A 26,542-nucleotide genomic window follows, 5' to 3' on the forward strand; every position below is an offset into this window, starting at 1 on the left:
GTGCGCGTAGATGGTCTAGTCCTGAGTCTCCCCGTCTCTGCCCCGGTTCCCCGTCTCCGCCGCTCGCGCTCACTCCGAGCTGTGACCGCGCACCAGCCGCACCGTGCAGACGACGGACACACACACACACACACCCGATTTCATACCGGGCTGAGGCAACGCAACGGAGACACCGGGGAGAAAAGGAGATCGGGAGGAGGAGGATACTAGACGATCACGCACGAAGAAGAAGAAGAATATCAACTCGAGCTTCTTCATGTGAACATGAGGACGGACACCGCCGAGGGCCATCGTCGCTTCACCGTCGGGTCGACGGACTCCCTGTACCGCTCCAAAAGAGGATGGATCATTATTAAGCCAGGAGGAGGTCCGGGGGACTTTTTCCAAGCCAAGAAGATGAGGATTATTAAAACTGGAGTTATATTTTGGAATCTGGTGTTTTGCATGATGATCACGTGTGTGCAAGGTAAGGAAAGGAGAGAGAGAGAAAAAAACTCTTTCTAGGCTATTTGATGTCCTCTGCGGTACCTAATGCATGCCTCCGTTACTTGGTGTTCTTTTAAAAAGAGGAGGGTGAGATTCTGCTCTCCTTCTCTGTGCAGCAAATACAAGAGACGTGGAGATGTTATTATTATAGGCTGGGAGAAAAGCTACAGGAGGACGCATTGAGTTGCCGGGTGTCTCGGTGTTTCAATGCAGGCTTTGAGGGGAGAGAGAGAGAGAGAGAGAGAGAGAGCTCAATAAATATTCTTGCAGTATGCTCAAGGCGAGCTACGTGAGTTGGATGTGCCGATTAACCGCTTTGGTTGTTTTGGGGTCTGGTTGATACGCATCGCAATCTTTGATCTTTCTTCTGTGTATTATTATTATTATTATTATTATTATTATTATTATTATTATTATTATTATTATTATTATTATTATCATAATCATCCACCTCAAAGCCACTGACAGGTATATATATATATATATATATATATATATATATATATATATATATATATATATATATATATATATATAGACACATATAGACACCCGTTTGGGTTGCTGTTTTTTTAGAACATCCTATAGGACCAGATAGGATGTTCTAAAAAAAACAGCAACCCAAACGGGTGTCTTACTTAGATCTACGCATTCATTTTGTGTTGTGGGGGGTGGGTGAGGGGGTTGGGGGGGAAAAAAAAGATGTGGCACACATGATGAATAAGGTGCAAGCCTCTCTAAAACCCTGGATTTAGACTAAGAGAGAGAGGGAGACGCGTCACGCATTCAGGCGTGATAAAAAAAAAAAAGCATATGTGTCCGTTACAGGAGCGACGGATCGTTCCAGGCATACGTGTGTTCCCTTGAAGCCCTTTACCGATTCCCGGTGGCTCTGAAGGAGGAGGAGGGGGGGGGACGGGGGACGGTACGGGGAAGGGATACGGGGCTTTCTTTCTATCTAACATTTCAGCGAGGTTTTTTAGAGAGTCAACAACACCTCCCTTCTCCCTTCCCTCCTAAATCTTACACAACACATCGGGTTCGATGCATCGGGGGCGAGTATTACGCATAAGGACTCAGAGACAGAAAGCCCGGGGAGTTTCTCCTCCCGTCACACGTTTGGGCTGATAAACTAGTGGTCTGTCTCTGGGTAGTCTATCTCTCTCTCTCTCTCTCTCCCTCTCTCTCTCTCTCTCTCTCTCTCTCTCTCTCTCTCTCTCTCTCTCTCTCTCTCTCTCTCTCGCCAAGGCGGTGTTGGACTGACTAGCCTGTACCATGTTTCCGTGGCGTGCCGTGATTTCAACGATTTAACTGTTGCGCACACACACACACACACACACACACACACACACCGGACAGACCACCAAACACACACACACACACACACACACACACACACCGGACAGACCACCAAACACACACACACACACGAACACGCACACACCGGACAGACCACCAAACACACACACGCACGCACGAACACGCACACACACACACACACACACACACACACACACACACACACACACACACACCGGACAGACCACCAAACACACACACACACACACACACACACACACACGCACACACACACACACACACACACACACACACACACACACACACACACACACACACACACACACACACACACACACCACATCAGCACAACGACCTATAGATTTAGATTGATTTCGTCCGTGGAAATAATATAGGATGTTTTGGGGCTGTGGGGCAGTATTTAGTGGTATGGATATCAGGTGCGTCTCATACACTCAGTGTTGATGAACCCCCCCCCCCCCCCCCTCCCTCCCTCCACCCCCCCCCCCCCCTCCCTCCACCCCTTCCCCCCTCCCTCCACCCCCCCCCTCCCTCCACCCCCCCCCCCCTCCCTCCACCCCCCCCCCCTCCCTCCACCCCTTCCCCCCTCAGAAGATACGGCTGAGGACGGTGTGATGGACGTGTGGTAGCCTAAGGCAGGGATTACCGGCTGAAGAATGTGTTATTCATTTATGCGCATGTTTTTGTTGCATCTGTGTATTGGATGATTTGAGTCGAAGGTTCAGATTCGAGGTGATCCCATCGGAAGGGTGGGATATTGCATATGCCTGTATACCCGCTACTAGCCGGGGTGTGGAGGGGGGGGGTGGCTGGGAGGGGGATACCTCGGGTGGACCGGTCGTGTATGTAAGAGGTGGTACAGGACAGGACTGTCTTTAAGCGGGCATCGACATCACCTACAACGCAATGTTCAATCAGCATAATCAGCTGAATCAGTTTTGGGAGCTTTGGTGTCTAAAGCCCTTTTAGTCTCTCTCTCTCTCTTCTCCCTCTCTCCATCCCTCTCTCCCTCTCTCTCTCCCTTCTCCCTCCCTCTCTCTCTTCTCTCTCTCTCCATCTCCCTCTCTCTCTCCTTTCCTCTCTCTACCCTCTCGCACCTTCTCTCTCCCTTCTCCCTCCCTCTCTCTCTTCTCCCTCTCTCCATCCCTCTCCATCTCTTTCTCTCTCTCTCCATCTCCCTCTCTCTCTCCTTTCCTCTCTACCCTCTCGCACCTTCTCTCTCTTTCTCCATTCCTCTTTCTCTCTCTCCTATCCCCCATCCTTTTTAGTCTCCGTCTCTCTCCTTCCCCCTCTATCTCTCTTGCTCTCTCCTTCCCCCCCCCCTCTCTCTCTCTCCTTCCCTCTCTCTCTCGCTCTCTCCCAAACATCAGTATGCAGGTCGTCGTCCCGCTCGTTTAGCCTCTTCTCCCTTCAGCCACCGACGGCATCTTTCCCTGTCGGTACCGGAGCTGATGTCGCTATAGCAGGACGAGACGTGTGTGTATGTCTGTGTGTGTGTGTGTGCGTGTGTGTGTGTGAGTGTGTACACGGGCGTGCGCGTGTGCGTGCATGTGTGTGTGTGTGTATGTCTGTGTGTGTGTGTGTGTGTGTGTGTGCATGTGTGTGTGTAAATGTGTGTGTGTGTGTGTGTGTGTGTGTGTGTGTGTGTGTGTGTGTGTGTGTGTGCGTGCGGGTGTGTGTGTGTGTACTGTGTACACGAGCGTGCGCGTGTGGGTGCATGTGTGTGCACGGGCGTGAGCGTATGCGTGCGTGTGCGTGCGTGCGTGTGTGTGTGCACAGGCGTGCGCGTGTGCATGTGTGTGCATGCGTGTGCATGTGTGTGTGTGTGTGTGTGTGTATAGAAGTCTGGTTCATTAATATACCTCACTGCGCGCCTCGCATCCTCGTCACCCATCGGTGGAGAATCCCGGATCTCCGTCCCGCCGCCCGCCGTAAAACCGCCTTATTACCGCAGTTTATCAAAAAAAAAAAAAAACGCCGGTCCGACGGTTCTCCCTGGGACCGTACCGTTTAGTACCGAGTGTTTTCATACTGTATTCGGTGTGAGGTAAAGTGAGCAATGAGGATGCTGCGCACTCGTCCTCTCTCCGGTAGATAAACCGACCGACGCGTGGTGGCGCGCGGTGTGAGTAGATCGGAGGATATCATGTCATGGTTTCTCGCCGCTATACATCCCTGGCTGTGTGCGTGTGTGTGTGTGTGTGTGTGTGTGTGTGTGTGTGTGTGTGTGTGTGTGTGTGTGTGTGTGAGTGTGTTTCTGCATGTGTGTATGTGTGAGTGAGTGTGCGTGTTTCTGCATGTGTGTGCGTGTGTGAGTGTGTGTGTGTGTGTGTGTGTGTGTGTGTGTGTGTGTGTGAGTGTGTGTGTGTGTGTGTGTGTGTGTGTGTGTGTGCTCCCGCTGGGACCATATCCTGAAACATGTATGTATGCACTCCCCGCGATGCAAGTCACTTTGGATAAAAGCGTCAGCTAAATGGCATACATTATTATTACATTCTCTAGAAACACACTCGCCCTCCAAATGAATCAGAGTCAGACTCTTAACGCGATGGCAACAACATTCACTTTAAAAATTGTTTTTGATATAACAGAGGTTGGCAGGGGGATCACTGTACACACACACGCGCACACACACGCGCGCACACACACACACACACACACACACACACACACACACACACACACACACACACATGCACTCGTACACTCACACACACACACACACACACACACACACACACACACCCACACACACACACACGCATACACACACAGATGACAGACAGGAGGAGATGTGTCATGTTGTTGTTGCGTTTATGTGTAGTTGTCAGGAAGGTTTGTACATCCAGATTGACTTCAGAGAAGGACCACCACCCCAACATAAACCCTTACCCGAAGTCTAACTGTAACTCTAACTGTAACGGTAACTCTAACTCTAACTTTAACTTTAGAGTTAGAGTTAGAGTTAGAGTTAGAGTTAGGGCTAGGGTGAGAGTTAGAGTTAAGCGGGGTACACACATAAGGATTTTCAGGGCGATTTTGGGATGTCTGAAAACGACAGAAAACGCCCGATTATCAGATGGATCTTAACATTTTCCTATAACAAAATCCTGTGGTGTGAGGTGTGTTAAGAGTCAATTCTCTTCAATTGTGCAATCAACTCTCCCGACAACCTGCTCGGAAAATGGGCTTGGGGAACGACAGATTCCAGACTCTCTAGAGTCTCGTTCCCCAAGCCAGAAATCTCGCTTGAACCCATCCTTTTAATATTGCCTTTAAATGACAAAATAATTAAATTAAGATTATATAATGATTAAAGCACTTTGAGCCGCAACGTTTGCAGGAAAAGCGCTATACAAATAAAGTTATTATTATTATTATTATCTAACGTAGTACCCTGACTGACCTGTACGAGACAACCATGTGCGACAGGGCAAATACAGTGCCGAATAACGAAAAGAAGAAGTCAGCTCGCTTCTTGATTGGCGAGCAGGGTTGCCAGATGGGAATGACATTTTCCACCCTAACCAAAGTCTAAAACCGCTAATTCCACCAAACAATCTGGCAACCCTATGATTTCTGGTCGTAAGTATTGAACACATTTCACATTTACGATTGCCGGCCACGCCCATATTCCGAGCAGGTTGTCGGGAGAGTTGATTGCACAATTGAAGAGAATTGACTCTTAACACACCTCACACCCCAGGATTCTGTTATAGGAAAATGTTAAGAGCCATCTGATAATCGGGCGTTTTCTGTCGTTTTCAGACATCCGAAAATCGGGCCAAAATCGTCCTGAAAATCCTTATGTGTGTACCCCGCTTTAGAGTTAGAGTTAGGGCTAGGGTTAGAGTTAGAGTTAGGGTTAGAGTTAGAGTTGGGGCTAGAGTTAGGGCTAGGGTTAGAGTTAGAGTTAGGGTTAGAGTTAGAGTTGGGGCTAGAGTTAGGGTTAGGGTTAGAGTTAGGGCTAGGGTTAGAGTTTGAGTTAGGGCTAGAGTTAGGGTTAGGGTTAGGGCTAGAGTTAAGGCTAGAGTTAGGGTTAGGTCTAGGGTTACGGCTAGGGTTCCATGTTGGAGGAACCTATTTCTAAGTTCTCCAACATACATTATCAGGAAAGTTCTCCATATGAGGTAGGTTCTCCTAGACCCAAACATTCCATCAGAGGAAAAATATTCCTGAACACTGTAGACCCAGACGCGGGCTGTCTGCTGGTAGCCTGGTGGAAGCAGCCATGCGCGACACCCTATTATAGCCATGCGGGATGCATGAGACTGGCATGTAGCATGTAGCGTGTCCAAGCCATACAGACAGGTTAATAACACGCATTCATTTAGGGATCATACGCAGTGCGGATTCACGCTTCAGTGCACACGCAGACACACACACACACACACACACACGCACACACACATGCCCACACACAGGCACACTCTTTCACTCTCTCTCCTCTCTCCCCCCCCACCCTCTCTCCCTCTCTCTCTTTCTCTCTCTCTCTCAGTGTGTGTTGAACTGAGCTCTTCGCTCCCTCCCTTTCCTCCCCTCCTCTCTCTCTCTCTCTCTCTCTCAATGTGAGTTGAGCTCTCCTCCCCTCCCTCTCTCCCTTCTCTCTCCCCCTCAATGCAAGTTAAGCTCTCCTCCTCTCTCCCCCCCCCCTCTCTCTCTCTCTCTCTCTCCCTCAATGCAAGTTGAGCTCTCCTCTCTCCTCCCCTCCTCTCTCCGCCTCCTCCCTCCCTCCCTCCCTCCTCCCCCCCTCCCTCCCTCCCTGCAGATGAAAGAGCTGTTTGAGGGAGTCAGTGTGAGCAGTGTGAGCTTTGGCAGGCAGGTGCAGGAGTCAGTCCCTACCCTCTTACATGTCTGCCGGCTTAGATAACCCAGAGGACTGTGTGTGTGTGTGTGTGTGTGTGTGTGTGTACACTCTACTGTGTGTGTTGAAATGTTACCTTAGTGGAATGACATGTTGCATAAGTACTCATCCTACATGTGTGTGTGTGTGTGTGTGTGTGTGTGTGTGAGTGTATCAGCACTGCTACACTCACCCCAATGAACCCTATCTTCTATGCCCTATGATCTCAGAGCGATGAGAAAGAGCCTGTGTGTGTGTGTGTGTGTGTGTGTATCATTATCATTCTTCTGACACGTTCTCCTTAGAGCCGGGATGAAGAGGTGATGGGGGGAGGGGTCTCCACACACACACACACACACACACACACACACACACACACACACACACACACACACACACACACACACACATTTAGAGTACGAAGGTCAGAGGTCATGTGTGAAGTCCTGGGGGTGGTTGATGGGTCATTAACACTGCGTCGAGGCTGGGTTCATCTCCTCTAAGGAGGTCATAGGTCTAATCAGACACCTAACCTTTCAGTGTTAAAACCAGCTTCTGAATTTGATTACAATAAAATAATAAGTGCAGTTGTTGATGTGGTGATGCAGCATTTGGTTTTGTGTAATAACGACAATAATAATAATAATAATAATAATAACAATAATCATAATCATAATAATTCTTCTTCTTCTTCTTGTTTTGCCTCTCCTTCATCTTCTCCTCATTATGACACGGTTGATTACTGTGGAGGTTTAGGAGTGTTAATAATTAATGTGTTGTGTTTGAGGACTTGGGACGCTGGTCGTCATGGAGATGTCGTCACGGCGATGTCTAGACACCGCCAGGCCCTGGGCCCGCTACGCTGAACCAGGCGTCAACAGGGAACATGACCGCTCAGTCTGCAGGTCAGAGGATCTGAGAGAGAGAAACAGTCATTCACTCTGCAGGTCGGAGGATCTGAGAGAGAGAAAACATTCATTCACTCTGCTGGTCAGAGGAACTGGGAGATAGAAAACAGTCATTCACTCTGTAGGTGAGATAAACTGGGAGAGAGAAACAGTCATTCACTGTGTAGTCTAGACTAGAGGAACTGAGAGAGGGAAACAGTCATTCACTGTGTAGTCTAGACTAGAGGAACTGAGAGAGGGAAACAGTCATTCACTGTGTAGTCTAGACTAGAGGAACTGAGAGAGGGAAACAGTCATTCACTGTGTAGTCAAGAGGAACTGAGAGAGAAACAGTCATTCACTGTGTATGTGAGAGGAACTGGGAGAGAGAAACAGTCATTCACTGTGTGGGTCAGAGGAACTGGGATATACACAGGAAAACAGTCATTCACTGTGTAGTCTAGACTAGAGGAACTGAGAGAGAGAAACAGTCATTCACTGTGTAGTCTGGACTAGAGGAACTGTGAGAGAGAAACAGTCATTCACTGTGTAGGTCAGAGGAACTGAGAGAGAGAAACAGTCATTCACTGTGTGGGTCAGAGGAACTGGGAGAGAGAAACAGTCATTCACTGTGTAGGTCAGAGGAACTGAGAGAGAGAAACAGTCATTCACTGTGTAGGTGAGAGGAACTGGGACAGAGAAACAGTCATTCACTGTGTAGGTGAGAGGAACTGGGAAAGAGAAACAGTCATTCACTGTGTAGGTGAGAGGAACTGGGAGAGAGAAACAGTCATTCACTTTGTAGTCTAGACTAGAGGAACTGAGAAAGAGAAACAGTCATTCACTGTGTCGGTCAGAGGAACTGGGACAGAGAAACAGTCATTACACTGTGTAGTCTAGAGGAACTGGGATAGATATGAGAAAACAGTCATGCATTGTGTAGCACTGGGATATGAGATTACTGAGAAAACAGTCGTTCACTTTGTAGTCTACAAGCACTGGGATATGAGATATACCTTAGAAAACAGTCCTTCACTGTGCGGTCTAGAAGCGCTCAGAGAGATGAGAGATGCGTTCAGTCCAGTTGTTATGGCGTTGCTCATGTGATGCACGACTTCACGAGGGCGCTGCCCCTGAGATCCGAGCGGGGGCAGCTGATAGGCTGACAGGCGTGGCGTGGGGTGGCGGCTGATAGGCTGACAAAGGGGGAGGGGACACAGGTGGTTCGCGGGTTCACTGATGACTCAATTAGCAGCTGTTTAGCGGTGCGATCAATGGCCGACATAGAGATGGCATTCTCCATGACAGCACGTCCCATTGGTGGCACACACACCGACACACACACACACACACACACACACACACACCGACACAGACCGACACACACACACCGACACACACACAGACACACACCGACACAGACCGACACACACACACTGACACAGAAACACACACACACACACACATTGACACCCACCGACACAGAAATACACACACACACACACACACGCCGACACAGACACCAACACACAGGACGCTATCTTTACGCACGTACGCCAATTTGGATATTAGGCCTTAGGTGGTCCAGAGAAAATCACTGTGTGTTCTGCCTCTACGCCTATAAGCCTGGTCTACATCATAACAACATGAAGATAGACACGATATCAATACTGAACCAGGGGAGGCTGATGGAGGTAGAAATCGGAGGACGGGCTCATTGTAAACACAAACTGGCGTTTGATACCATTCCTCATTCCATTCCATGTGTTGCACAATGAGCCCGTCTTCCGATTTCTACCTCCCCCAGCCTCCCCTGTACTACACTCGTATCTCCCCTGCTCTAGTGTAGCAGTGTTCACTACAAGTAGTGCTTGTATTAGATTAGATTGGATTAAATTAGATTCAACTTTATTGTCATTGCACAGAGTACAAGTACTGACACAATGAAATGCAGTTTGGCATGGAGCCAGTCTTACAGTGCATTACAGTATGAGGTATTACAGTGAGTATAAATACATGAATATAAAAAGTTAATAAACACGAGGTGAATATCAATATGATATGTACAGTTATGATATGATGTGTACAGTATGATATGATATGTACAGTATGATATGATGTGTACAGTTATGATATCATATGTACAGTATGATATGCACAGAACAAAGGCTATTGAGGGATGTTACAGTACATAATAATAATAATAATAATAATAACACATTAGACATACATTAGCTCTTTTCTAGACACTCAAAGATGATTTACAAACTGAAAAGATCGAGTAGTAAAAATAAATAAATAAATAAAAATAAAGTATAGGGGTCTAATTAATTTTTAGAACACTATTATATGGTTTCAGAGACAAGGCTTAAGCCTAGTCCTGGACTAAATCACACTTTCAATGTAAAATCTCCATTGAAGATGTTTTTTAGTCTAGGATTAGGCTTAAGCCTTGTCTGTGAAACCGGCCCTTAATCTAAATCTAATTGTCTTTGTAGGACAATCTACTCTGTATACTGCAAGTATATCTAGATTTCGGGCGGGATGTATGAGGTGTCTAATCAGATGCTAATGTATGTGTAATTACAGTACGTATGCTGCTAGTATTGACAGGGTGCAGACTGGCTAGGTGTCTCTCGGGTCACAACCCCTGTGTGAACTCTGACCTTGTTAGGTGTGAGGCCCTCGGAGGAGGAGGTGTTTGAGATGTCGGTGACAGCTGTTCCCACCTGTCTGCAGGTGTCAGCACAGAGCTCAGGTGCTGGAGACTGCTGAGTGACAGGTGTGTGTCCCTTGCCACATGTGTGTATCAGTGTCAACATGTGAATATAATATGTGTAGTCATGTTCCCTTTAAGACATGTAGAGTATGTAAGTGAGATCAGAGGCATTCAAAATGGCGGAGTTTGTTTTGTTTGGTGTGGTTGCAGCATCACTCCTTGACATGTTTGGATTGACTTTTGCTGACCTGAACTGAACCTTGACTCCTTGGAACCTTTGGAATTGACATGTGTGAGTTCTTCAGTTGGGTGAGTTCTCACTTCGTTGAGGGGTGTTACAGAGTTAGGCTTCTTCTAGAATTGTAACTGCCAATGGCTCCTGGTCCTAGAATAGATTTATTTTTCTAATGATTACTGGTGGATAGATGATTCGCTTACTTAGACAAATGTATTTGTTTCAAGTCGCTTTGGATAAAGGCGTCTGCTAAATGCTAATGAATGTAAATATAAATGCAGGTACGCTTCACCTAGATATACCCATAGTGCTCATAAACTAGTTTAAAACTCTGATGTAAATCCTTGTGTAATTGTTTTCTGTAGGATCATGTTGTTGTGCTGATTGCAAAAGAGACTTTGTGTCTCAAAGGGCTTTCCTTGATTAACTTATCAACTGCCAGAGTTCCAGAACACTCAACACCTTGAGTGTTCCAAGTGTTTTATGTGGTGTCTACCTAGCAACAACAGTCTGATTGGCTACCCTCTGCACTTTAGAATGTTGACAATTTGGGCTCTGAATGAGTTAAATAAAGGTTAAGTCAAATAAAACAATAACAATGTCATCTAACTGGGACATTTGTGTCATGTTGTGGTTGTACTGGGGATGGCATATAACAGAAGCATGCCAGCATCAGACAGAAGAGGAGAGGAGCTCTGGGTAGACTCAGCGTGTGTTGTCTTCAGCTGGGTGGTCACTGGTTCGATCCCCTCCTCAGGAGGGAGCTGCATGTGCCCTCAAGCAAGGCACTTAACCCCTAATTGCTCCAGGGGCGTTGACTATAGCTGACCCTGTGCCTAGAGCAAAAAATGACCAAATTCCAACAATTGATTGACAAATCTTCTTCTTCTTCTTCTTCTTCTTCTTCTTTTTCTTCTTCTTCTTCTTCTTCTTCTTCGTACTGTAGACTGAGGTAAACATAGACTTGAATCCTAAACTTCCGTTGCATCGCCGCCAGCCAGCAGCGCAGCTCGTGTATCCGGCCTGTAGCTCTCATAGACAGGGCGCTTTCAGATCGATGGCGTGACGGCGGTTCGCGAGGGGCAACAGTGCAGTATGTGAAGCATAGCAGCAGCAGCGTCTAGTCGTAGCTGTCGTCCGCCCATTCTCTCTCTCTCTCTCTGTCTCTCTCTGTCTCTCTCTCTCTCTCTCTCTCTCTCTCTCTCTCTCTCTCTCTCTCTCTCTCTCTCTCTCCTGGGTCTTCAGGAAGACTATCGTCTTAATGGGTCTTCTAGAATCCAGTCAGTAAAAACGCTCTTCAGACTGAACGGGGGGTTGTTCGATATGCCGATCTCATTACAGGTGTGCCTGCTAAGCCTCTTGAGCTGTGGTGGTTCTGTATCGGTCGCCCCCTTTAGCCAAGTGTGATTTATTGTGTTTGCTGTCGGTAGGTCTGTGTGTTTTATAGGTACCTAAGCACTGGTCCAGCCCTATTTACAGCGCAGATACTCCATCGTTTGGTCCTGGAGGGAACCGCAGGCGGTGTCCCCAGCCAAGTGCTCTCACACCTGATTGAACGAATCGACGGTCTTCACAAAGCCTTGATTAGCTGAATCAGGCGCCGTGTCGGCGTGTCGGTGCTGAGCTGGAACAAAGACCTGCAGTGCTGCTACCGGCTCTCCAGGACCAGGAGTGTGGGGAAGTGGCTGTGGTGCAGGAGGTAGAGATCGGCGGTTCGAACCCCGGCTGGCCACATGTCGAGGTGTCCTTGGGTAGACACCGAACCCCAAATTTCTCCCAATGAGCGGGCCGCCGGCGCCTTGCATGGTAGCTTGCCGCCATTGGTGTGTGAATGTGTGTGTGAATGGGTGAATGAGAGGCCGGTGTAAAGCGCTTTGGAATAAGGCAGCATATAAGTCAGTCCGTTTACCATTAGGAGTGAGGATCAATTATTTGATACAGTCCTGTTTAGTCCACCTGGGCCGGTCTGTGTACAACTGAGGGGAGGCCGGTGAAGGTAGAACATCGGAGGACACACTCGTTGTAAAGCGCGACATGGAATGAGGAATGACGTTTGAAGTGGCATCTGAGTGGACGTAGGTCGCCTAGGCGCATGCCGTGCAATCGCAGGGGTCCCTGGGTCGGTCCCGGAGATGTCATCCATCTTGTCTCTCACCCGTCCTTCCCGTCAACCTCTAACATCCCAATAAAGCAGAAACGGCCTTAAAAATATATATTTTAAAGATGGTACGAAACGCAGCCCTTCTCTGGCTCGAGTCCTGCGTTGGCTTCCCTTCACAGTGCTTACCGTAGACCGATGCCCTTGGCAGATGTCGCTCCCCAGGGCTTCCTTACATTAGGGTAATGTCTTTTTTATAGTTACCTGGACCCCCTTGCCTAAGAGTAATGTATATTTTATGGTTTCCTTCGCTGACTTCGCTCAAGGGCAAAGCTCTTTTATAGTTACCTGGAGAGACTCGCACAAGGGCAATGTTGTTGAGGAGGTGTGCATCTCCAAGGTGCTGCTGAGACAGTGTTGGGAGACTGTAAGAGGTCACCCCCCCACACTCACACACACACTCACACACACACTCTCACACACACACACACACACACACATGCTCTCAACTTGAATACAGGTGCTCCGCATGGGTCGATGCTAGGCCCAATGCTGTTTACTATTTACAGAAATAATGTTGGTTTGTCATTGAACGATTGTAAATTCCATTTTATGTGATACTATTATATGATGCTGTATACTGTTGTCTACTCCTGTGCCCCCTCAGCTCAATGAAATGGATCACACAGTCTTTGCCTTAAAGGGGAGGTGATGGCTTCACGTTTAGCTTAAAGGGAAGGTAATGGCTTCCTGTTTAGCTTAAAGGGGAGATGATGGTTTCGCTTTTGGCTTCCTGTTTAGCTTAAAGGGAAGGTGATGGTTTCATGTTTATCTTAAAGGGAAGGTGATAGTTTCCTGTTTAGCTTAAAGGGAAGGTGATTGTTTCCTGTTTAGCTTAAAGGGAAGGTGATGGTTTCATGTTTAGCTTAAAGGGAAGGTGATGGTTTCATGTTTAGCTTAAAGGGAAGGTGATTGTTTCCTGTTTAGCTTAAAGGGAAGGTGATGGTTTCATGTTTATCTTAAAGGGAAGGTGATGGTTTCCTGTTTAGCTTAAAGGGAAGGTGATGGTTTCATGTTTATCTTAAAGGGAAGGTGATGGTTTCATGTTTAGCTTAAAGGGAAGGTGATGGTTTCATGTTTATCTTAAAGGGAAGGTGATGGTTTCCTGTTTAGCTTAAAGGGAAGGTGATGGTTTCATGTTTATCTTAAAGGGAAGGTGATGGTTTCATGTTTAGCTTAAAGGGAAGGTGATGGTTTCATGTTTAGCTTAAAGGGAAGGTGATGGTTTCATGTTTAGCTTAAAGGGAAGGTGATGGTTTCCTGTTTAGCTTAAAGGGAAGGTGATGGTTTCATGTTTAGCTTAAAGGGAAGTTGATGGTTTCATGTTTATCTTAAAGGGAAGTTGATGGTTTCATGTTTATCTTAAAGGGAAGTTGATGGTTTCATGTTTATCTTAAAGGGAAGTTGATGGTTTCATGTTTATCTTAAAGGGAAGGTGATGGTTTCATGTTTATCTTAAAGGGAAGTTGATGGTTTCATGTTTATCTTAAAGGGAAGGTGATGCGTTCACATTGCAACATGTGTTTTGCTCCTGGCTTTCATCTGCCTCTATGAAGCTGCTGATGTGTCTGTAGTAGCTTCATTGTGTGCCTCTGGAGCCTTGTTCAGCTCAGGCAACTGTCAAGGTGTGTGTGTGTGTGTGTGTGTTTGTGTACGAGTGTGTGTTTGTGTGTGTGTGTGTGTGTGTGTTTGTGTACGAGTGTGTGTGTGTGTTTGTGTACGAGTGTGTGTACGACTGTGTGTGTACGAGTGTGTGTGTGTGTGTGTGTGTGTACTTTGGATCTGTGCCCTGCCCTACCTCAGATCAGAGCCATCTCCTCTCCTAGAGATACTCTCCTAGTATCTGTTAGGTACTTGTCTTGTTTACTTCTACACTGCGTTACTTCTACAATATTATTTTTCTTATTTACAGTGGGCACCACCTACACTGGAGCGTGTGTGTGTGTGTGTGTGTGTGTGTGTGTGTGTGTTTGTGTGTGTATGTGTGTGTGTGTGTGTGTGTGTAACTCCAGCCTCAGAATCAATGTCAGAGACATTAGGGTTAGTTTGATATTGATTGGGTGTCGGTACACTAGCTGTAAAGCTGCATCGCTTGGTAAACGTAACAGAGAGCGGTCTCTTTGGAAAATCACTATCCTTACACAAAGGATCGGAAGTTGACCGAAGTCGATGGCGTCATGCGAGACACACCACATGTTAATGGTACGAGGCTCACGCCTGAAGAAGGTCTATGACCGAACATTCGCAATAAACAATGTTTTTTGACACGGATTTGAGTGTGCCGATACTGCTTTTTTGCACTCTATTTGATACTCTTCAGCTCCAGCACCTCAGCGATGTCTGATCACAGATGAGCGGTGGTATTTTCACTATTTTGAACAGGACGGGTCTTAATAGAGTTATGCGACACGCCACTGTGTTTAAACAGTGTAACGCAACTAACAGGAGTGTAACAGGAGTGTAACTACCAAAAACATGAATGCCTTTTCATATTGTGCACCAGGACCATGGACTAGTCCGCAAGGTTCACTACGCTTCACCTAGATGTACCCATAGTGCTCATAAACTAGTTTAAAACTCTGATGTAAATCTCTGTGTAATTGTTTTCTGTGTTGTTCGTGTTGTTGTGCTGATTGCAACATAGACTTTGTGTCTCAAAGGGCTTTCCTTGATTAACTTCACCAACTGTCAGAGTTCCAGAATACTCACCACCCTGAGTGTTCCAAGTGTTTTATGTGGTGTCTACCTAGCAACAACAGTCTGATTGGCTACAAAATGAAGTGGCATCATGTATTGCATCTTTGGTGGATAAAGTCACTCTTGGCGCTCTCAAAAGGGATTCAACATTTGTCATTGCACAGAGGACAACGAAATGCATTTATGCTCTAGTGGGGGCGTCTAGGCAAGGGGTCACAGCCATTATAGGCCATATATAGCATTTAGGGAGTCAGTGCCTTGCTCAGGGACACTTCGACACGTGGCCCACCGGGGATTCGAACTGCTGCGAGCTGATGACTTTGCGATCATTAGACACAGCCGCAGCCGACTACCTAGCAACAACACTCTGATTGGCTACAGAATGAAGCATGGCTACAGAATGAACACTGGAACATTTGACCCTGTGAGTATTTTATTTTATTTTTTTTATCTTTGCACTCGATCAAATTTCAGGACCCTCCTTTCATGACTTTTCATAGATATGTGCGTTCTACCACCCAGTATCCTTACATTTTCAAAATCACATCAGGATAAGTTATAGTGTTGTTCCGATACCATTTTTTGATCCCGATACCGATACCGATACCTGACCGTGCAGTACTTGCCGATACTGAGTACCGATCCGATACCACGGCGTTTGAAAAAACAAAACAAAAAAACATGTTTTTTGAGCCGCATACTCACCTCGATGTAAAATTATTGCTAACACTTAGTCTGGCACTGCTCAAAACCTTTGTAAAACTCGTAAAGTTTTTGTAAAACTTAAGTAAAAAAAAAAAAAAAAAAAAAATACGTTTTTGTAAAGTACTCGCCGATACCGATACCAGCATTTTTGTGCGTATCGGTGGCCATGCCGATACTAGTATCGGTATCGGAACAACACTAATAAGTTAGTATAAAGCTATTTTGCAGTTTTTCTGTGTAGCAGGCAGGCTAATTTACAAGAGGCGCCAACTAGTGGTCTTTGTGTGTAAGTAGCAGCTTCCCATTCTAAAGAGTATGATCATTTGACCCCCCGAGGCGGCGCTAAGAGTAGGTGAACTAGGCACGGCTGTCCTAGTGTTAGAGCCATGTAAGTGTCCTAGTGTTAGACCCATGGAAGTGTCCTCACAGAACTGCTCATTACTGCTCCCAGGTCTCTCCTTCTAGTACAGCTACAGTTGCTACGCGACCTTTCGTCTGACCTCTCGTCGGGAAAGAAAAACAGAACATCCCCGGCCTTGAGGAAGCTGTCCGACAGCCAATAAAACCCCCAGCTGGACATTGCTCTGGACAAGCGGTGACCTCTGACCTTCTGTACCTGTGTGTGTCGTTGGCGACAGAGAGCCCAGCTGCTGGCGCCATGGTAACGATGGACCTGGTCACCCGCTCATCAGCCCCCCGGGTCGCTGTTGTGGTTCACACTAAAACAATGTCACCGTGGGGGGGATGGTACAGTACCTTACATATGGAGGGAGGGAGGGAGGGAGGGGGAGGGAGGAATGGTACAGTACCTTACATATGGAGGGAGGGGGAGGGAGGAATGGTACAGTACCTTACATGGAGGGAGACAGGGAGGGAAGGACGGGGGGATAGTACAGTACCTTACATATGGAGGGAGAGAGGGAGGGAGGGGGGGAGGGATAGTACAGTACCTCACATATGGAGGGATGGGAGGGAGGGGGGGATAGTACAGTACCTTACTCATAGGGAGCTGAGGGGGGCAGAGGGGAGGGATAGTGCTTTATATATATGGAGGAGAGATAGAGAGGGAGGGAGGGATGTTATCTTACATATATGGAGAGAGAGGGGGGGGGGAGGGAGAAGGGAGGGATGGATAGTACCTTACATATATGGAGAAGAGGGAGGGAGGGGAGGGGAGGGGTGAGAGTGAGAGACGGGCGAGAGAGAAATGGAGAGAGGGTCTGATTTTATTTTATTTCTCTAAAGAAAATTCCAACCCGCCAGAGACTGAAATGACATGCCTCTGTCTCTCTCTCTCTCTCTCTCTCCCCATTCCTCCCTCTCTCTCCCTCTCCCCATCCCTCCCTCTCTCTCTCTCTCTCTCTCCATCCCTCTGTCCCTCTACTACTGAAATGACATGCCTTTCTCTGTTGAATGACAGACATACAAATGGAGTCATACCCTCCTGCCCTTTGTGGCCACAGCTCACAGCTCTCTCTCTCTCTCTCTGTCACACACACACACACACACACACATACACACACACACACACACACACACACACACACACACACACACACACACCACTTGAGGCCACTGCCATCTCCGCTCTTCCAGTTCTATCATTGACTTGCAGATGTCTCTCTCTGCCTGGCTGGGCTGAGGAGGGCTTGGGGGTTGGGGAAGTGTGTGTGTGTGTGTGTGTGTGTGTATGTGTGTGTGTCTGTGTGTGTGTGTGTGTGTGTGTGTGTGTGTGAGCGAGTCCATGGGTTGGACCATGGAGCAGGAGGCGACCAGACGGGGGGCATCAGGAGGGACAGTCATTATGTCCGTCCTGGGGGGGGGGTGAAGCTATCTGTCCCAGCAGTCAAGTGGCCTCTCTCTTCTGAGACGAGGCAGAGCGATCGGATTGGCTCCTCCGAGGCGAGGGCCAATCAGCTTGCTCCAGCAGGCGTTTCGCGGGGAGGGAAGCATCTAGAGATGTAAAACCAGCAGGTGTGTGTGTGTGTGTGTGTGTACGTACTACATTCACCCAGCATCTCCCTGGCATCGGCTGTCATTATTATCACGCTCTGTGTTTCTCCGGCTGAGCTCACAAATGTACATGCAAGTGTGTGTGTATGTGTGGGTGGTGTGTGTGGTGTGTGTGTGTGTGCCTGCCAGCGTGAGTGTATAATTGTGCATGTGCCTGCCAGCGTGTATTTGTGTCTCTGTCTCTGTCTCTGTGTGTGTGTGTGTGTGTACACCAGGAGCGTGTTAATAACGTCACAGAATCACTGTGAACAGGAAACACACACACACACACACGTGAGACGCTTTTGTCTTTCCTAATATAGGGCTTGGTGAGGGGAGGCAGCAAATCCTCTGTAATCACCCAGAGAGGAGCTGGCGTGTAGAGCACAGACACACACACACACACACACACACACACAGACAGACCTACAGGTTTCTGGGTGTAATTATCTCTGCTCCTCGGCTGAAGTGAGTCAGTGCCTGGACTGCTGTTGGGTTTTCATAAAAGAGAACACCCCCCCCACCCCCCCCCTCTCCCCAGATGGTCTCACACTGAGGGGGCGGGGTGGGCGGGGGGGATTTATTTGGCATTTCTCCTCAACGGCCCCGCAGAGCGCCTCCTCGTGAGGGAGTCAGCAGTGTAGTTATTATAGGTATTATTACACTGTTATTACAGGTGTTATTACAGGTGGTCGGCTGGGTGTCTGTGCTAATGGGAGGAAATCAACGTGGCCTCACCTGTCGGTCGGTCTGTCTGTCTGTCGGTCGGTCTGTCGGTCTGTCGGTCTGTCTGTCTGTCTGTCTGTCTGTCTGTCTGTCTGTCTGTCTGTCTGTCTGTCTGTCTGAACTCTGTCAGAGTGTTGATTCCCTGAAGAAACATGGAGGAGAAGGGGTTTGGGGGGTGCTAGGAATGGACGGATGGATGAGGGAGAAGGAGGGAGGGATGGATGGATGGATGGATGGATGGGAGAGAAGGAGGGAGGGAGGGATGGATGGATGGGAGAGAAGGAGGGAGGGAGGGAGGGATGAGGGAGAAGGAGGGAGGGAGGGAGGGATGGATGGATGAGAGACAGGGATGGAGGGACGGGGGGATGGTCGGATGGATGAGAGAGAGAGGAGGGAGGGAGAGATGGATGGATGGATGGATGGGGTCCTCTTGAAGGCTTCCTTTCCTTCTTTCTTTCCTTCTGTCCTTTGTTCTGTCCATCCCTCCTCCCTCCCTCCCTGTTCATTCCTTGGTGGCGGTGTGTGTGTGTCGGCAGTGTTGGATGTTTGTGTTGAGAGCTGAGTGAGACGGAGGAGGAGGAGGAGGAGGAGGGAGTCCTGTGGTCTCTGGTTGTAAATGTCACCCTGACAGCGTCCAGGCTCCTCTTAGGGCTCTGATACACGGGGGGGGGGGGGTGTCCGGGGGTCCGCTCTCCCTGAGACTCCCTGAGTCCTAATACAAATGTAATGTTGCGTTCAGTATTTCTGGGCAGATTCTCAAACTCCCGTTTGAAATGTCAAGTGTTCGGAGCGGGAGATGCAGTGCTTTGCCCTTAAAGACCCCCCCCCCACACACACACACAAGCGCACAAGCAGCCTGCTTTCGACACACACACACACACACACACACACACAAGCGCAAACACACATGCATACACACATACACATGCGCACACACAAAACATTTTTGCTCTCCTTCCCTCCCTCCCTCCCTCTCTCTACCTGGCTCCAGATCCCTCTCTCCCTCTCTCTCTCCCCTCCTCTCCCAAACATTGAATCGCGTGACCAGATTCTATCCGTGTCCTTTGGCAGCTAGCAGGATTAGCATTAGCCACGGCTGTTTAGCATGGCATGTTGTGCCTTTCCTCCCGTAGCAGAGAGATTAACACTCAACTTTCTTGTCATTGAACAGAGCACGAGTACGGAGACCACCACATGTAGGTCGTGCACACGTCTCCTCCCAAAGGGAGGCTGGGGGTGGGGGGGCTGGGGGTGGGGAGGCTGGGTGGGGAGGTCTGGGGTGGTGAGACTGGGTGGGGAGGTCTGGGGTGGGGAGGCTGGGTGGGGAGGCTTGGTGGAGAGGCCTCCGGTGGAGGTAGCAGCATTAGCGTTAGCGGTAGCAACAGTAGCGTTAGCACTAGCCCCAGTTGTTTAGCAACGCCTGGGGAACTGCGGTCTGCTGTTGCTGTGGATCTGTGTCGCTGCCTGTGTAATGGCCGAGTCGCGCCGCGCCTCAGACAACACATGCCTCCTCTCTCCTTCATTACCTCTCATTCTGCCCCCCCCCCCCCCCCTCCCCCCCACCCGCCACCCCCCCTCTCGCCCGCTCGCCTGTCTCCGAAGCACAGATGCGTTAATTACCTGCGTCCTGTTGCGTGACGGTGGGAAGTAAGGACTCCCAGGCTCAGTCTGATGGGGATCAATGGCCCGGGTTGTCGTTATTTTGTCACGCCGCAAAGGACGGAAGTCGTAAAATGGCGTCGAGTGATTGAACCGCTAAGCGCTAAGCGCTAACCTTTAACCGTTAACCCTCACCCTTCACCTCGGTAATACAATCCCTCCTCCTCCTCCTCCCATCCCTTACATGCCACTGTGGCAGGCTACTACGACCACTTTGTACTAAGGTGTGCGATAACTCCCCCTCTGGCTGGATCGGGTGATCAGAGTCAGGCTGGGGGACGTTTAATCATACTAGACTGTTGTTAGTGTAGATAATAGTATAGTAGTAAAACTTTCGCCGGGTTTGTTTGCACAACGACGCTGCTAGATCCTGGATATTTTGACCTGTGTGCAGGTAGAACAACAGACGGCGCAGGCGCAAGACTAGACTAGATGATCGTGAGTGAAGATATTATCAAAGTGTACGGGTGATCGACAGGCGAGTATGCTTTGATAATATCTTCACTCACGATCAGTTTGCTCGCGCAAACAAACCCGGCGAAAGTTTGACTTGCTCCGGACAAGTAAAACGGTGTTAATGTCGAACCCTGGTGTTACTTAATTGTCACTTTATTTGCTGTTTGTGGTGTGAGCTGCTGTAACACCTTAATTTCCCCTGTGGCATCAATAAAGAAGGTATCTATCTCTATCTATCCATCCATCCATCCATCCATTCATCCGTGTCTAAAGGACTGACCACTCGAGTGTTCAGCAACAAGTGAACTGGAAGGTTCATTGTGAAACGCTCTATCTGCCATTTTTTTGTACCTTTGTGCTTTCTTTTCTATCATTTAATTGACATATAACACCCTTCTAGGATACATTTGATAAAAGGCATCTGCTAAATGCCAAAAATGTAAATGTAAAGATTTTATTTTTGTTATCCACCCCCACCCTCCACAAAAAAATGGATCTGTGACTTCCAGACGTAGCGCATTAGCAGGCAGACGGCCTCCAGATCACGCCTCTGTTATCATCCAGTCCTGGTCCAGGCTCATGCATATCGATCTGAACCCCCCCCCCCCCCCACCTCCCCACTCGGGACCCCCCAGCCGATTCACAAGCCAATTATCAGTCAAGGTCTTCGGTCTCCGTGCTCGGCTGGAGGACCCCCCTGGGGGAAGCAGAGCGGTCCGTTCAACCGTCAACGAGGTCTTTCCACAACGCCGATTCCCTCAGGATAATTACAATCGATATATATCTCCAACGCTGGAATCCCTAATTGTTCAGTGCCCCACAACACAGCAGGGGATTAAAGCCTGATGTACAGCCGGATTAAAAAAAAAAACGGAATAAAACAAAAACAACAACAACAATATATAATAATCGCATATTATAACAATATAACAATGTCATCCCCTCTACCCCCCCCCCCCCATACCCCTCCCATACAGTTTCTCTACTGTATGCGCTTAGGTGGCGTAACGGGTTAAGCGCAGACCATGTAACCGCAGGGTCCCTGGTTCGATTCCAGCCGGGGACATATCCTCCATGTCATCCCTCCTCTCTCTCACCCATCCTTCCTGTCTAAATCTTCACTGTATCTATCAATAAAATGAAAAATATGAGTGGGACTGCCCCACTCAGAAAAATAAATAAATAAAAGGATCTTCATTCTTCCTTTATGCATTATGACTGCCAACGGCCCCTGGCACGAGCAGATTTATTTTTCTCATGATGACTGATGGATCGATGATTCCCTTACTTAAGCCGTCCGTTTACTTTGCTTTGGATAAAGGCGTCTGCTAAATGCCAAGAAATGTAAAAATTCATAAGATCCTTAATGGTGTCGGGTTTAAAGCCACTTAGAGATTCCCCCCCCCCCCCCCCCTCCCTTAAAGCCCTGCATCTGATCGACGCAATCTCTCTCTAATATATAAAGCTCTCCTCCTTTTAAAAGCCCCTCTCATCATCCACCTAATCGTTACCTCATATATAGAGCTCTCTCCTCCCTTTTAAAGCCTCTCTGCTCATCAACGCAATCTCTTACCTCATATATGGAGCTACACTTAAACCCTTTATCAGCCAATTAGAGGTCTGTCAATGGTACCGTGTGCTGGACGGGTCTGGGACCGGATTAGACCCTGAGACAGACTGGAGTCTCGCGAGGCGGGGGGGATTAAGACACTGATGGGAAAAGAATGTCTCAAAGCATCGTTAGGCTGTTGAGAATACGCTGTGTTTGACGGTCACTATCTGCAGTCGTTAAAGGTGTGAAGTGGGCCGTTTGGGTCTTGTAAAAAGCGCCTTAGCGGTTGTAATGACGATGTTTCATCGGTAGCGATTAGGGTCGGGGGGGTTATGGGATCCCTGGAAAGAGGTGTTTCATTGAGGGACGCTGTTTTGTTCAACGCGCTTTCTACACTCCTACCAGACTCTCGCTTTGAATATAAACATGTTGGAGGGGCCAGGGGTGTTCTAGGGGAGGGGCCAGGGGTGTTCTAGGGGAGGGGCCAGGGGTGTTCTAGGGGAGGGGCCAGGGGTGTCTAGGGGAGGGGCCAGGGGTGTTCCAGGGGAGGGGCCAGGGATGTTCTAGGGAGGGGCCAGGGATGTTCTAGGGAGGGCCAGGGGCGTTCTAGGGGAGGGGCCAGGGGCGTTCTAGGGGAGGGGCCAGGGGGTGTTCTAGGGGAGGGGCCAGGGGTGTTGTGGGGGAGGGCCAGGGGTGTTGTGGGGGAGGGGCCAGGGGTGTTGTGGGGGAGGGGCCAGGTGTGTTCTAGGGGAGGGGCCAGGGGCGTTCTAGGGGAGGGGCCAGGGGTGTTCTAGGGGAGGGGCCAGGGGCGTTCTAGGGGAGGGGCCAGGGCTTTCTAGGGGAGGGGCCAGGGGTGTTCTAGGGGAGGGGCCAGGGGTGTTCTAGGGGAGGGGCCAGGGGCGTTCTAGGGGAGGGGCCAGGGGCTTTCTAGGGGAGGGGCCAGGGGTGTTCTAGGGGAGGGGCCAGGGGCTTTCTAGGGGAGGGGCCAGGGGTGTTCTAGGGGAGGGGCCAGGGGTGTTCTAGGGGGGGGCCAGGGGCGTTCTAGGGGAGGGGCCTGGGGTGTTCTAGGGGAGGGGCCAGGGCGTTCTAGGGGAGGGGCCAGGGGTGTTCTAGGGGAGGGGCCAGGGGCGTTCTAGGGGAGGGGCCAGGGGTGTTCTAGGGGGAGGGGCCTGGGGTGTTCTAGGGGAGGGGCCTGGGGTGTTCTAGGGGAGGGGCCTGGGGCGTTCTAGGGGAGGGGCCAGGGGCGTTCTAGGGGAGGGGCCAGGGGCGTCTAGGGGAGGGGCCAGGGGTGTTCTAGGGGGGAGGGGCCAGGGGTGTTCTAGGGGAGGGGCCAGGGGTGTTCTAGGGGAGGGGCCAGGGGCGTTCTAGGGGAGGGGCCTGGGGTGTTCTAGGGGAGGGGCCAGGGGCGTTCTAGGGGAGGGGCCAGGGTGTTCTAGGGGAGGGGCCAGGGGCGTTCTAGGGGAGGGGCCAGGGGTGTTCTAGGGGAGGGGCCTGGGGTGTTCAGGGGAGGGGCCTGGGGTGTTCTAGGGGAGGGGCCTGGGGCGTTCTAGGGGAGGGGCCAGGGGCGTTCTAGGGGAGGGGCCAGGGGCGTTCTAGGGGAGGGGCCAGGGGTGTTCTAGGGGGGAGGGGCCAGGGGTGTTCTAGGGGAGGGGCCAGGGGTGTTCTAGGGAGAGGGGCCAGGGGTGTTCTAGGGGAGGGGCCAGGGGCGTTCTAGGGAGGGGCCAGGGGTGTTCTAGGGGAGGGGCCAGGGGTGTTCTAGGGCAGGGGCCAGGGGTGTTCTAGGGCAGGGACCAGGGGTCTTCAAGGGGAGGGGCCAGGGATGTTGTAAGGGAGTGGACATGCTGATTTTGGCCTTTCTGTCTCTGGTGTCCGCCTCTTGGAGTTCTGCAGACACGCAGAAACACAGCAGCTCATTGCAATGCACGGAACGGAATGAGGAACGGTAATCACGCGTGTTTGATACCATTCCTCATTCCATTCCTTGCATCACAATGAACCCGTCCTCCTGAGTTCTACACTGCCTCCACCACATTCAGCATTAATCGATCTCAATTAAAGCCCGGGACAATAAAAGCAGAACATTCCCCACAGGACCAACAATGGATCCATTTATGGCTTTTTTTGTCCATAACGTCCAGCTCTAGTCTCAGCAGAACATGTTGTTAATGTTGGATGTCCAGGGAGGGCCTCTGCTCTCTAGCTAACCACACTGCTACACTGCTCTCTAGCTAACCACACTGCTACACTGCTCTCTAGCTAACCACACTGCCAGAGGAGGAGTTGTACAGTCTTATTGCGGCAGGCAGCACATATCTCCTATAGCGCTGCTTAGTGCAACGTGGTTAAGCGCTACATGACACCGTGGCAGAGAAGAAAAGCTCCTTTAGTAACACACTACTGCAACCATGCTGCACTAAGGAGCGCTATAGGAGATATTTTCTGCCTGCCATAATAAGACTGTGATCAGAGTCAGGCTGGGGGATGGTAAATCATACTGGACTGTTGCTACTATATATAATGTTTCAGATGTCTATTTTATTATTCTATTGTCAGTTTATTTTGTTGTTTGTGGTGTGAACTGATGGAAGGCCTGAATTTTCCCTCGGGGATCAATAAACTATCTATCTATTTATCTTAGAAAAATCACTCGCTTAGGGAAAACGACAGTCTTGTAGCCTTGTCTAGGAGGGAGGGAGGGAGGGAGGGGAGGAGGAGGAGGAGGAGGAGGGGGAGGGAGGGAGGGAGGGAGAGGAGAGGGAGAGAGAGAGAGAGACCACTTGCTGAGAAACAACAAGAGTAATAAACAGCTACACTCCCTCCATCCCTCTGTTCCTCCATCCCTTCTGGGCTTAGATATTCTCTCTTTCTTTCCCTCTCTCCATCCTGTATTTCTTTGTGTCACGCTGAGAGAGTTGTGTGAGTGGGAAACAACACAGCGATAAACAGTGACATTCCCATTCTCCCTCCTCCACCTCCATTTCTACACTCTGTCCATCCCCTCCGGGCCTGGCGTCCTCCATGGTGCCACTAAGAGAGAAAGCGTGTTGGAGAACCGTTTGACACGCCGCCTGCCCGTGTTCTAGTCGACAGCTGAGGCTTAAAGACTCTCTCTCTCTCCCTCTCTCCCTCTCTCCCTTCCTCCCTTCCCTCGAGTGTGCGTCTGCAACATTTATGACAAGGTTTAAGATGAGGGACCCTGAGCTTTCTGCAGACAGCTGTGAATTTAAAGCATGTCTGTCTGGCTAAGGGACGTGAAATTATTCTTCATGTTATCTTGGAAGTGACAAAATGTTTGGAACGGGCAACACGTGCACATGCACGTACACACGCACACACACGCATTGAAAAATCAATTTGTTTAGAGAACCGCTGTCGAGCTGCTGTGTGTGAAGATAAACACATGTTGGTTGCGATATTCTGGCGAATGGTGAATTGTTTTTTATTGAATATATTTCCAACAGCGTGTTTGTACATTGTACGTCCCGCAGTACAGTGGGAACATCACTGGATATTGATAAAAGAAAGAATAATAAATCATTTTTGTCCGTACATATTCACATTTCTAAAGGATAGGATGATAGGACCATATCAAACCTCTTTATTATAACTGGCTTGTTCTTCTTTGGACACAACACAGTGCACCAAACCAACTGTCACCATTTGCAAACCAACTGTCACCACTTTAGAACCATCTGTCATTCCGCGACTGCACCAATTTTCCAAACCAACTGTCAGTCCTCCCCTTCATGTTCACGCCCAAACCCAAATAGAAGAGCCCGGCACCATCGTAGCTGAAGCTGCTCCACCAGATGTAGATGTGGGGAGCGAGAGAGGACGCTGATTGATCCGAGCCCAGAATCTGACGGTGCTTGGCTGGGCGGCAGCGGGAGTGGAGGCTGCTGGTGTCACCGGTTCTGCTGCCCGTCCATCTGTCAGGGCCCGGGGCCCGGGTTGGGCAGTTTATTATTTTTTCTTTTTTTCTGTTTTTCTAAATCGGCCCAAAGTCACTTTGCCTTCAATAACTCAATCCCCCAGTCGCATCTGAAACGTCCTGCGCTTCCCTGATAAGCTTTTGTCTCTCTCGAT

The 26,542-nt window shown here is 49.3% G+C and overlaps 1 protein-coding gene across 1 annotated transcript in view; it reads left to right on the top strand.

The window, feature by feature from the left end:
* Positions 1-432: 432 nt before the first annotated feature.
* The window catches only part of LOC308153999 (CUB and sushi domain-containing protein 3-like), a 504,776-nt gene continuing 478,666 nt past the window's right edge, over positions 433-26,542 (top strand). The window contains 1 exon segment of the mRNA XM_080527180.1: positions 433-466. Within this exon segment, the coding sequence (XP_080383306.1) occupies positions 445-466 (22 nt within the window). The 5' untranslated portion in view covers positions 433-444.

Source organism: Nansenia antarctica, assembly GCF_963989245.1.
Source record: "Nansenia antarctica genome assembly, chromosome: 3".
In the NCBI taxonomy this organism is placed as follows: Eukaryota; Metazoa; Chordata; class Actinopteri; order Argentiniformes; family Microstomatidae; genus Nansenia; species Nansenia antarctica.